Source organism: Mytilus californianus, unplaced genomic scaffold, assembly GCF_021869535.1.
Source record: "Mytilus californianus isolate M0D057914Y unplaced genomic scaffold, xbMytCali1.0.p SCAF_17, whole genome shotgun sequence".
NCBI classification, from domain to species: Eukaryota; Metazoa; Mollusca; class Bivalvia; order Mytilida; family Mytilidae; genus Mytilus; species Mytilus californianus.
This window is the reverse complement of record NW_026262659.1, coordinates 324,856-337,538: the sequence shown is the minus strand read 5'-3', so window position 1 is coordinate 337,538 and position 12,683 is coordinate 324,856. Positions and strand designations below refer to the sequence as shown.

The 12,683-nt window shown below is 32.4% G+C and overlaps 1 protein-coding gene across 7 annotated transcripts in view; it reads left to right on the top strand.

The window, feature by feature from the left end:
* LOC127726185 (protein Red-like) overlaps positions 1-12,683 on the top strand; it is a 33,144-nt gene that overhangs the window by 9,587 nt on the left and 10,874 nt on the right. For all 7 annotated transcript variants that reach the window (XM_052233465.1, XM_052233470.1, XM_052233469.1 and 4 more), the window contains 10 exons: positions 1,520-1,579; positions 2,444-2,513; positions 3,322-3,419; positions 4,279-4,393; positions 4,903-4,973; positions 5,911-5,963; positions 7,577-7,740; positions 8,130-8,241; positions 8,561-8,609; positions 9,621-9,897. In XM_052233465.1, coding sequence (XP_052089425.1) covers positions 1,520-1,579; positions 2,444-2,513; positions 3,322-3,419; positions 4,279-4,393; positions 4,903-4,973; positions 5,911-5,963; positions 7,577-7,740; positions 8,130-8,241; positions 8,561-8,609; positions 9,621-9,897 — 1,069 coding nt within the window. The remainder of the gene's footprint in view (positions 1-1,519; positions 1,580-2,443; positions 2,514-3,321; positions 3,420-4,278; positions 4,394-4,902; positions 4,974-5,910; positions 5,964-7,576; positions 7,741-8,129; positions 8,242-8,560; positions 8,610-9,620; positions 9,898-12,683) is intronic.

Below are 12,683 nucleotides of genomic sequence, written 5' to 3'. Positions count from 1 at the left end.
TGTCTGTTCCTAAGAAACACTCCAGTAGTAGTAGTACTATATTGTAAGTCTTCTGTAACTATGACAACAACATTTGTCTGTTCCTAAGAAACACTCCAGTAGTAGTAGTACTATATTGTAAGTCTTCTGTAACTATGACAACAACATTTGTCTGTTCCTAAGAAACACTCCAGTAGTAGTAGTACTATATTGTAAGTATTCTGTAACTATGACAACAACATTCATCTGTTCCTAAGAAACACTCCAGTAGTAGTAGTACTATATTGTAAGTATTCTGTAACTATGACAACAACATTCATCTGTTCCTAAGAAACACTCCAGTAGTAGTAGTACTATATTGTAAGTATTCTGTAACTATGACAACAACATTCATCTGTTCCTAAGAAACACTCCAGTAGTAGTAGTACTATATTGTTAGTATTCTGTAACTATGACAACAACATTCATCTGTTCCTAAGAAACACTCCAGTAGTAGTAGTACTATATTGTAAGTATTCTATAGGCCACCGTTCCACAACAACATTCATCTGTTCCTAAGAAACACTCCAGTAGTAGTAGTACTATATTGTAAGTATTCTGTAACTATGACAACAACATTCATCTGTTCCTAAGAAACACTCCAGTAGTAGTAGTACTATATTGTAAGTATTCTATAGGCCACCGTTCCACAACAACATTAATCTGATCATAATAAAGACACCACCAGTACTATATTATAAGACCTCTGTAACAGCAACATCCGTCTGTTCCTAAGAAACACATCAGTAATGTATTGGAAGCCTTATGGAGCTACATACATGGTTGATGCATAGAATTTTAAAAGTCCCCTCTGAATATCGTCTTGCTGGGGCCTCTTTTTCAAAATCCTGGATTGCCACCTTGTGCTGAGCCCATAATGATTCCATATCTACATATAATCATATTCTGACTAGTAATGTCACAGTTAAAATTAGTTTTATTTTGGAAACTTTGTAGTGGAAGTTAGAAAATATATCCTCTTCTGAAGAACTTCTGAACCTATTGCTATTATATATAATGTGAAATGCAGGACTAGATACCAGCTCTGCCACTTCGATGAAGCTTGGAGAAACAATATATCTGACAGCATGGGATGTTGTTTATAGTCAACTAAACAAAATAAAAGTTATATTTACTAATATCCCTTTTATATAATAACTTGCGTATGAATTGAAATTGTATAAAAGAGAGGGGAAAGATACCAAAGGGACATCCAAACTCATAAGACAAAAACAAACCGACAAAGTCATGGCAAAAAATAAAAAATGATTAAAAGACAAACCACAGTGCACAAAACACATATAAGTCTGATTAAAACCCTAAAAAATTATTCCAAAAATGTTTTGTTCCATTATTGAACAACTGGTCAGAATAAATCCCTTAAAGTTAATCATGATAGTAGTTTATCGGAACTCGTAGAAACCATTGTTGACCTAACAACCCTTATTTTTCTTTTTTTTTCTTATTGATTATATTTCCCTCATTTAAATTTATATTCCAGAGAATTACCCAAAGCTGATGAGGATGAAGATCCAGGCACCAGGAGAAGGAAAAAGAAAATGTAAGATTTATTGTGGGAAATTTTCCCTCGTATGATTTTCATTAGTAGTAAATTACATAGCTAGGAAGTTTATTTTATAATTATCTAAAATATATTTGAGGTGATGTTTGTCCTGTGATTTATCAATTATATATAATTTATTTTGTGCTGATGAGGTGGTATACATGGATGCCACATAAGTTTCTCATTTAAATCCTGTAGGAAAGCAAATTTTGTTTTCTTCTCTTGAATTGAATTACAAATTTTTACTGCATTTGACATGCATAATGTTTGAAGATCATTTGTTTCTATTTGGAAAATCATATGGCACCAGAGGAAATTCTTGATATTGATTGGTCAATTTTCACGTTTATATCCCAGGCAACATATTTGATGAGAATAAAATGTTTTTGACGTGCAGTCAGTCTGTCCATCATCACTTTGTTGTCATGGAATAACACCTTCATGTTTCTGTTAGATCCTCTTCAAATTAGGATGAAGAACCTAGAATGAATCTTAAATATGGGCCATTTTTTTCAGTAGAGAGTATCCCTTATTAATTCTTGTCACCAATATAGCACAGTACTTATATTTTGCCAATTTTTGGGGGGTAAAGATTTTACAATATTTTCACTGGCTTGACAGCTATGATTTAGGTTTATTCCAGGGATCTAAGTTTCTTCGGTATTCAAGTTACAAAATAATGTGTATGTGTATAACCATATTTGACTAAGAAAACTATTTTATTGAAAATAACTTAAGTTGCAGAAAAGAATTTTCCACTTTTAATCATTAATATTATATAATTATTTTTGGGTCCGTTCTGAAGTTGAGAGCATTCAGCCTTGAATTTTATTCCAAAAAATGTATGTTATTCCCTTACAGTTACTATGCTAAACTTAAACGAATGGAAGAAGAGAAACAAAAAGAGCTTGAAGAGAAGTACAGAGATAGGGTAAGGTTGCCATTAGTCACTAGAGATAGGGTAAGGTTGCCATTAGTCACAAGAAATAAATAGAAATAAGAAGATGTGGTATGAGTGCCAATGAGACAACTCTCCATCCAAGTCACAATGTATAAAAAGTAAACAATTATAGGTTAAATATAAAAAAGTACAGCTTTCAACACGGAGCCATGGCTCACACCGAACAGCAAGCTATAAAGGGCCCCAAAATGACTAGTGTAAAACAATTCAAACAGGAAAACCAACGGTCTAATCTATATAAAAAACGAGAAACGAGAAACACTTAAGAACCACATCAACAAACGGCAACCACTGAAACAGGTTCCTGACTTAGGACAGGTGCAAACAAATGCAGTGGGTTTAAACGTTTTAACAGGCGCCAACCTTCACCCTAAACTGAAATAGTAGTGTAATATTACAACATAGAAAGACACACTATAAAAGTATACATATAAGAAGGCTTGAGAAATAGTAATGTTCTAGAGTGATAAGAAAATAGCTCACAAAATAAGATTCATTTAAAAGCAATTACTTTTTTGTAGTAATTATAGATGTACCATACATACCATGTAGGGAAAAGAGTGCATCATGTCTTCTGCATGGTACTTCAGTACCCACTCAAAAAATCTACCGAACGATACTTGAGTACCCACTCACAAAGTCTACCGAATGATACTTGAGTTCCCACTCACACATGTCTACTTAATTATTCTCAAATACTCACTCTCCTGATTGAAATGGTAGTCATGAAAAATGAGATGGCCAGAATAATGTTGTGATATTTGCCCTCTTATTTCAGGCCAGAGAAAGACGAGATGGTCAAAACAAAGATTATGAAGAAACTGAAATTGTTAGTACAACAGCTGATTACAGAGCTGTTGCCCCAGATGTTAAGGCGTAAGTCTATTAATGTTCCCTCAGTTTGCCATCCTGCAGATGTTAAGGCATAAGTCTATTAGTGTTCCCTCAGGTTGCCATCAGTCTTTTCTTCTGTATTCTTTAATAAATTACAGATTGGCTTACACTAGATTTAAAGTATAATTTCTTTTAACAGAGTTGGTTTTGTTGTGTGAAAATAAATTAGAGGACAGATTATTATGAGCAAAACCCTATAGGCTGATTTAACCTTATAACATGCTATGAACAAAATTATGGCAAGCAGCAACCAGCAACAACCACTGGACAACAGACTCCTGGTTTGATCTGTTGATGATCTTTCAGGCAAACTGATCCATAATTATTAGAAAGAGCAGGAAAAACAGCAACCGCTTGAATATAGATAAGAAAAAAATTAGTACACTTTTAAATAATAGTCAACAGTGGTGTTTAAGATTGGAAAAAAGGAATAAATACACTTTATTATAGACATGAGTGGAATGTACATACCATGAAACAGAGAGGTACTCACATATTCTGAGTGATGCTGATGTTTATTTGAGGAGAAAGAAAGTACACTTATTAGCCACCAGTCCATCTTGGGTTGGGAACAGAAATGTTTTCTTTTATATCTAAGCCACCAGTAGGGTCCATCTGGGAACAGAAATGTTTACTTTTATATCTATTAAAGCCACCAGCTGGGTGTTAAAAAGGAAAAATATATTGATATACTCCTTGATTATGTTGATATTCTCCGTTAAATTTATTCACTACTTGTAAGGAATTTAAAGGTTTAGATATTTGACTATTGTCTTTTGATACTCGTAAGGAATTTAAAGCATGACATATGGTTTAGATATTATTGTCTTTTAATTGACAGGGGAGAAAACTATGCTGAAAGAAGAAAACAAGTAATTCAGGAATCAAAGTATCTTGGTGGTGATATGGAGCATACCCATTTGGTCAAAGGTCTAGATTTTGCTTTACTAGAAAAGGTATGTATTTTGCTATCCTACTTTTTAGCTCACCTGGCACAAAGGGCCAAGTGATCTTTTCTCATCACTTGGCATCCGTCAGTGTCGTCCGTTAACTTTTACAAAAATCTTCTCCTCTGAAACTATAGGGCCAAATTTAACCAAACTTGGCCACAATCATCATTGGAGTATCTAGTTTAAAAAATGTGTCCGATGACCCAACCTGCCAACCAAGATTGCCGACATGGCTAAAATAAAACATAGGGGCAAAATGCAAGTTTTGTCTATTATTTTGAAAATTGCTATAAATAGAGATAATTTGACAGGCAAAAATGTTTAAATGTTGAGCTCTACTTATTGCATTTGAATTAGAACTGTCAGAGGACTTCTTATAGAAGTTATTGCCTCAGGTATTTTTTTTTAATTTTCTATGACAACTGATACAGCTGAGACAAATTTATTTTTCAGTTGGAATTAAGAAAATTCCTTAACTTGTAATATTTTTAATACATGGATTGTTTTTTGTTTAGGTGCGTGCAGAAATCAGCAATAAAGAGAAAGAAGATGAAGAAGCAATGGAGACTGCTGTAACTCAGAAAAAGTAATGTTTTTTTTATCTTAAGGGAAATAAGTTTTGTTTGAGTTACAGAAAATAATATCCTGTTTTCCCAAGGGAAATAAGATATCTGTTAGTTAAAAACAAATGTCTTGTTAAGCTTAGGTAAAATTCATAAAAATAATATTCTATTATCATATAAAGGGAAATAATTTTTATATTAAACAGAAAAAATAACATTTTATAATCAGAAGTAATATTTTGCTTCCCATTGCCTTTTTTTCAGATTTCATATTTACACCATTGATAGGTTTTTAATGAATGATTATTTTTACAATGATGTTTCGTAAGTAAAAAGAATGTAACATGCATGTACACGAGACAATAGTTCGGAGGCAGTAATTTCATTAAAAAAAATTGAGTCATTCTTAAGACAATTTCCCGTACAGTATTTCAGAAAACTTTATATATAATGGTAATACTCTATGATGAAATGAGATAACCATAGACTGGCAATATTTGTGGAGGGTGTGCAATGTGCGAATCTGGCTTATGGTGTGGTGATGTCGGGGGGAAAAGTGGGTATCTATCCACTTTGTGTAATCAACTCTTACAGTTTTCATCATAGATCCTTGAAACTTCACAAAAATATTGAAGTTATGCATTGCTATTATGGAATGATGGATGAATTTTTCTCCATTCTCCAGACTTGGGAACATAGTTATTTTTCAGAAAATTGTACTAATTTTGTGTAATCAACTCACCCTGCAGTTTCAACAAAGATCCTTAAAACTGCACATCAAGTTTTATCTGCAATGAATTTAACAAAGATCCTTGAAACTGCACATCTAGTTTCACCTGCAATGAATTTAACCTTAACGCTATACTAAAGTTCTGTTTCATTTTAGTATTAAAGCATTTATATATCAGTGGATCATTTGTTCTCACTGTTGAATTAAAATTAGATTTTGTATTGTAACAGAGAAGAGAAACCAGAAGATACTGGACCAAAAATAGAATTCAGGACTAAAATGGGTAAGAAAATACACATAAATACACATACACTTTAAGATACTGAACCAAAAATAGAATTCAGGACTAAAATGGGTAAGAAAATACACATAAATACACATAAATACACATACACATTAAGATGCTGGACCTAGAATAGAATTCAGGACTAAAATGGGTAGGAAAATACACATACACATTAAGATGAGGCCCTTAAATAAAATTCAGGAAAAAACATAAAGATACAGGGCCAAGAAAAAAGTTCAGGGCATAAGTTGTTAAAAAAACACATGAAGAGACACGATGAAAAATAAAATGTAGGACTGAAATGGTAAAAAAAAATACACATACACAGGAAACATGACCTAAAATCAAATTCAAGTCTTAAATGATAAGATACATGACAAAAAATTACACACAAGTAATGGAGATGGGATATAGTTCATTGATAGAATTTATACAATTTAGTTTTGTGGGTTGATAACCATGAAACAATGACTAGATAGTAGTACATGATAGACTTTGTGATTTTGTAAATAATACGACAGACTCCTACATATATTGCATGTAAAAAAAATAATGCAGTTTGGACTCTTGGTAACAACAACAATACTCTATTTTAAGAGGGTTACACATTTAGCTATATAACTAATCTTCCCTGAGGTCCCCATTATAGAAAAAGCAGTAACAAAAATGCAAACATATACATTGCATACATTAGCATAAAAGTCAAGTATAATGATAATGTTCAATACAACTGCATAAAATGTTATGAAAAAATAATTATGATGAAATAATTAATATTCAATATTTTTTCAACTAGTTGATTTAAATAATTAAATGATCTGTTATTTTGTATTTGAAAGAATTGACATTTATAATATTTCGTAATGATATAAGTAAATTGTTCCACAAGAATGGCCCAGAATACATAAAAGATTTCTTGAACAATTCTATTTTTGGTTTAGGTAGTATGAAGTTTCCTTGAACAGCATTTCTCAAGGGGTGTGGATTTCTGTCTGAAACATAATGAAACTTGCTAGTAAGATATGATGGAGCATCATTTTTGATGCACTTTTTAAAATGTCATCACAAACTTGTAAAAATTATATCCTAGAATGGAAAGTTCATATGCACTACTATTTTTTTCAAAGGTCAAAATATAGGGCTGTGCAGCATATTTTCAATATTTATATGCCCCAGACTTCTTAGAGTTTAAACTTATACTAAAATTCTGTACTACCCCTCCCTTCACTTTGGGTCTTCCTCAGAATTCAATTTCACTGCTATTCATGTGAATTTATACTGGTAACATTCCCAAGTTATGTCTATAAGAGATGAAACATAGATATCATATCTGGGAACCAGTAGGTAAACAAAACAAAATATCTATGAATATTATATATCTCCCGAAAATAGGTGTGGTTTGCGAAACAGCTGTATTTACAAAGTGCAACCTGTAATCTGGCTTTGCTTTTTGCTTTGTTCCAATAATCATATATTCTGTTTTATTTTTATTTATGAACATATTGTTATCATTTCACCATTCCTCAACACCATGCAAATCTTCTTGTACCTTTGACTGCAGAGTATAATAATATCTGTGAAAATACACATTTTGAGTGTTTACATTTCAGCAAGGAACATCTACAAAACTTTATTTCAATCAAGACTACCCGAGAGGAATGAGTTATTTTTACCTAAACGTATGGCCTATGTTGTTGACCTTGAGGATGAGTATGCTGACAGTGATGTACCAACCACCATCATCAGGAGTAAAGCAGACTGTCCTACTGTTGATGTAAGTGTCATGTAAGGCCTTTAGGTTGAGGGTAGATAGTGATGTCCTTACATACGTCCCAAAATTGATATCCGTTCTCATTTAAGTTTGCCTCAACCAAATATTATGAAACTTATACACAATGGTTATTACCACCAAACAAATCAAGTTCGACTTTGGATGGCGTTACTTTCAGTGTACCTTTATAAATGGAAAAATTGCTGAATTTGTAATTTTAGCACTCTAACTTTACATTGCCTCAACCAAATGTTATAAAACTTGTACACAATGCTTATTGCCACCAAACACAAATCAGGTTTGAATTTTGGATGGCATTACTTTTACCATTCTTTAGTTATGTCCTTTTATATAATTAATAAAAGGTGAATTGGACAACTTTTCTATTTTAGGCTACAACAACGTTGACCACCAACGACATCGTCATCAATAAATTAACACAGATTTTGTCGTACCTTAGACAGGGCAGAAGGGAAAGTAAAAAACTGAAAAAGAAGGAGAAAGGTAGGTTTGAAGGTTTTTTTAGGAGGTGAAGAATGAAAAGACAGAATATTTAGGGTTGGAATTATAAAATAAAGATAGAAAGAGATAAAAACAAGAAAAATGGAGTTAGACAGGAAAAGTATAAAAGTAATAAACTTATAAAGAACTAGATTTTCAATAAATTTATAAATGAGCTCATTCATAACCCATCTTTTATATATTTGCATGGTACAAAACTCTAGTTCTTAGACAGCATTAATCATTTACAAAATCTTACAAATAAGACACAATTATGATCATTAGATAATTAATTAATGCCAATTATGTAATTAAATTATAGGTAAACTGAAAGAAGAAGAGAAAGCCAAGTTAACTGGAGGTGATGACAAGTAAGTTAATGTCATACTTTAATCTACATATCAACATTTTCATATACTGTAAAAGCAGAAACTTTTGCATTTTTTTATTATTGCGAAAATTGCAACAAGATAGGTGTGGGAAAAAATAAAAACTCTTACTTAATATTTTGATAGCATTATTTGTATACAGCTTTTCCTGAAATCACAATAAGTAAACTTGCATTTGTGTCAATTGTTCAACAATCACAATAATAAATGTACACAATTATTTCTAAATAAATAGTGAAGAAGTACAATGTTATTTTATACTGATCATAGGGAATTGTTGACAAATCATTTCAACTTGTGCTCACCTTTACATTACTTATATTGTTTGATTTTGATTATACTGACTGAACACTTCAGTGGTCTAGTGGTAGTTCAAAAGGTTATGGTTTAGATCTCTGCATTGGTCAAACCAAACACTTGAAAATTGGCATTTGCTGAGTAACAGCAACGCAAGCTGCATTAATGAGTACAACTACTAACAATTATTGGTCAGCTGATAATGAGAATAGATTATCTGGATAGTGTGGCATGTCTTCCTGCAGACTCTAACCTTATGAAATAGTATTTTAAAAATCAAATCAGGCTCATGGTGTCATTTGGGTCAAAGTTCACATTCATATCACATAAACATGTTCTAGTCCTGAATATACATCTTAGCTATGAATTGGATGGATATATATTTCTTGACCAACTTATTTTAAATTCATAAGCTGGACATGAGCATAAACCCGGGATCCAGCCTAAAAAGGATTCATTTCAGTCATTTCACAGAAGCAAGAATAAGTATTAACAAAAAATGTACAATAAAATTATATAGCATACAGGTATTTTCAAAATAATGAGTTAACATATTACGAGGGAAGAACAAAAAATTTGCGAAAGCAAATTTACAGATCTAACATTGTTGGGCTGATGTTTAGACGAGTTGTATATATATATATATATATATATATACAACTCGTCTAAACATGACGTGTGTATTATCTGTTTTAGTATCTATAATGACATTGGAGATTATGTTCCAACTTATAACAAAGTCCAGGATAAGAAAGATAGAAAGAAAGACCGTCGTGATGACGACAGAGACAAGGGACGAGATAGACAGAGAGAAAGGGGGGATGATCGTAGAGATAGAGACAGGGACAGACATGGTGAAAGGAGAGACAAAGGTGACAGAGATAGACGAGACAGAGATCGTAGAGACAGAGACCGAGATAGGGACAGGGAAGATAGGAGGAAGAAAACCTATTTTGAAAAACCAGTGGAGGAGGTATGAATTATCTGACTTAAGATTTGCACAGGTTATCTTCTCTTGAATAGAAATAGTGCTGGATGGTTATCTTCTCTTGAATAGGAATAGTGCTGGATAGGTTGTTTTCTCTTGAATAGAAATAGTGCTGGATGATTGTTTTCTCTTGAATAGAAATAGTGCTGGATAGGTTATCTTCTCTTGAATAGGGATAGTGCTTGATAGGTTGTCTTCTCTTGAATAGGAATAGTTCTGAATAGGTTATCTTCTCTTGAATAGGAATAGTGCTGGATAGGTTGTCTTCTCTTGAATAGGAATAGTGCTGGATAGGTTGTCTTCTCTTGAATAGGAATAGTGCTGGATAGGTTGTCTTCTTTGAATAGGAATAGTGCTTGATAGGTTGTCTTCTCTTGAATAGGAATAGTTCTGAATAGGTTGTCTTCTCTTGAATAGGAATAGTGCTTGATAGGTTGTCTTCTCTTGAATAGGAATAGTTCTGAATAGGTTGTCTTCTCTTGAATAGGAATAGTGCTGGAGATTTTTTCTCTTGATATATCTATACTTAGCACAGACTCAGAGATATACATTATAATGGATGTTACAATATACCTCCCACATAAATCCACATGTATTGGAACCTATTTGCAAACCCTTTGCCGATTTTTTTGTTTTAAAAATTGCATTTAAAAAAAGACAAAAGAATTTTTATTCTTATTCGGATGCTTAATAAAAAGAATTAATGCACAAGAGCTCGGAGAAATCAACAAAATCAAAAGCAAATAAAATTCTGCGAAAGTCTTTTAATGTTTTCGAAAACATGACGTCATACAAATGAAAAAGCTAGAGTTCAAGGTTTTCCGTAAGGTGAACCATCGAAATTCGTATAATATTGTATTAAAATTGATTTTTGAGATAGGTTTTGTTTTATTTTCTATTCTATTGCATTATTCGCATATTTACTGATTTCAGCAAGTCAACATGGCGGCTCCTTAGTTACGAAATGTCAACTTTTGATTTGATGGTAGCTTATGAGAAAAACATGTAAATTAAAAATGGCAAATGTTGGGTTTTAGAATTAAAAGAATTAAACAGATTTTTTTCTAGCGGTTATTCAGGAAATAATTCATGCAAGCTACAGATTTATTAGAATGTTTTAGCTTTATCTAACAGGGAGTAAAGAAGAACAGCCACACACACAGCTGATAACCAGCCTCGCTTCAGTTTTTTTTAATAGTATTTGTCCTATTAGAATCGAAATAATTCATGGAAGCCATGGATTTGTTGTAAATTTACACATGGCCTGGGCCGTGATATTCGTTGATTTTATCCCTCGCTAACGCTCAGGATAAAATTCGAATATCACGGCCCAGGCCATGTGTAAATTTCCAACAAATCTATGGCTTCCATGAATTATTATACGACCGCAAAAAAATTTTGTGGTCGTATATTGGTATGACGTTGGCGTCGTCGTCGTCCGGCGTCGTCGTCCGAAGACACATTGGTTTTCGCACTCTAACTTTAGTTTAAGTGAATGGATCTTTTTGAAATTTGACCATAAGGTTAAATACCTCAAAAGGAAGGTTGGGATTGATTTTGGGGGTTATGGTACCAACAGTTAAGGAATTAGGGGCCAAAAAGGGGCCAAAAATAAGCATTTTCTAGTTTCCAGACAATAACTGCGGAACGGTGTATGGATCTCTCTGAAATTATACTACAAGTTTCCATACCACAAAGGGATGGTTAGGATTTGCTTTGGGGGGTTATGGCTCCAACCGTTTAGGAATTAGGGACAAAAAAGGGGGAAAAACAAGGTTGTCCTGGTTAATGGACAAATACTTTAGTACAAAACATAATTTAAGGGAGATAAATCAAATACATCATTGAAATTATCTCCCTTACACTGCTTTTAAATTATGTATAAAGTAATGGTTAATGAACAATAAAGATAATTTAAAACAGTGTAAGGGAGGTAATCCAAATACAACGTTTTGGTTACTTCCCTTACACTGCTTTTAAATTATGTTTAAAAAAATGCATATTTATAAAGGAAGACCAGTAAAAATATCTGCAAATGTTGCATCTTTTTTTTTTACAAAAAAATCCATATGAAAGATTTGACACTATATTTTTAATTCTATTATAAAATAGATTAAGTTAGCACTATGGTAAATTTAAATGGGTAATTATGGTTGCCAACTCCATTGGAAATTTGAATTGAGATTATGACCATATCTTGAGGGAAAGAATTTTTTGGGGGAAAAAAGGGGGGGGGGAGGATAAAAAGAAATTGTGGGGGGTCAATTTTTTCTCATTTCAGATTTAAGAAATTAAAAAGAATTATTCTTCAAATATTATTTTTTTTTCAAATTTCAAATATTGAAAAATTTCAAGAAGAAATCTTTAATTGCACAGTATGTCGCATTAGATTTGTAAAATCTTTGATCACATTTATTTATTTGTTATGCCGAATCTAACAGTGTATTTAGATTTTTAATTTTGGGTCCAGTTTTCAAATTGGTCTACATTAAGGTCCAAAGGGTCCAATTAAACTTTCTTTGATTTTAGCAAAAATTGAATATATGAGGTTCTTTGATATGCTGAATCTAAACATGTATTTAGATTTTTGATTTTTGGCCCAGTTTTCAAGTTGGTCCAAATTGGGGTCCAAAATTAAACTTTGTTTGATTTCAACAAAAATTGAATATATGGGGTTCTTTGATATGCTGAATCTAACCATGTATTTATATCTTTTATTTGTGGACCCCGTTATCAAATTGGTTCATATTGAGGTCAAAAGGGTCCAAAAT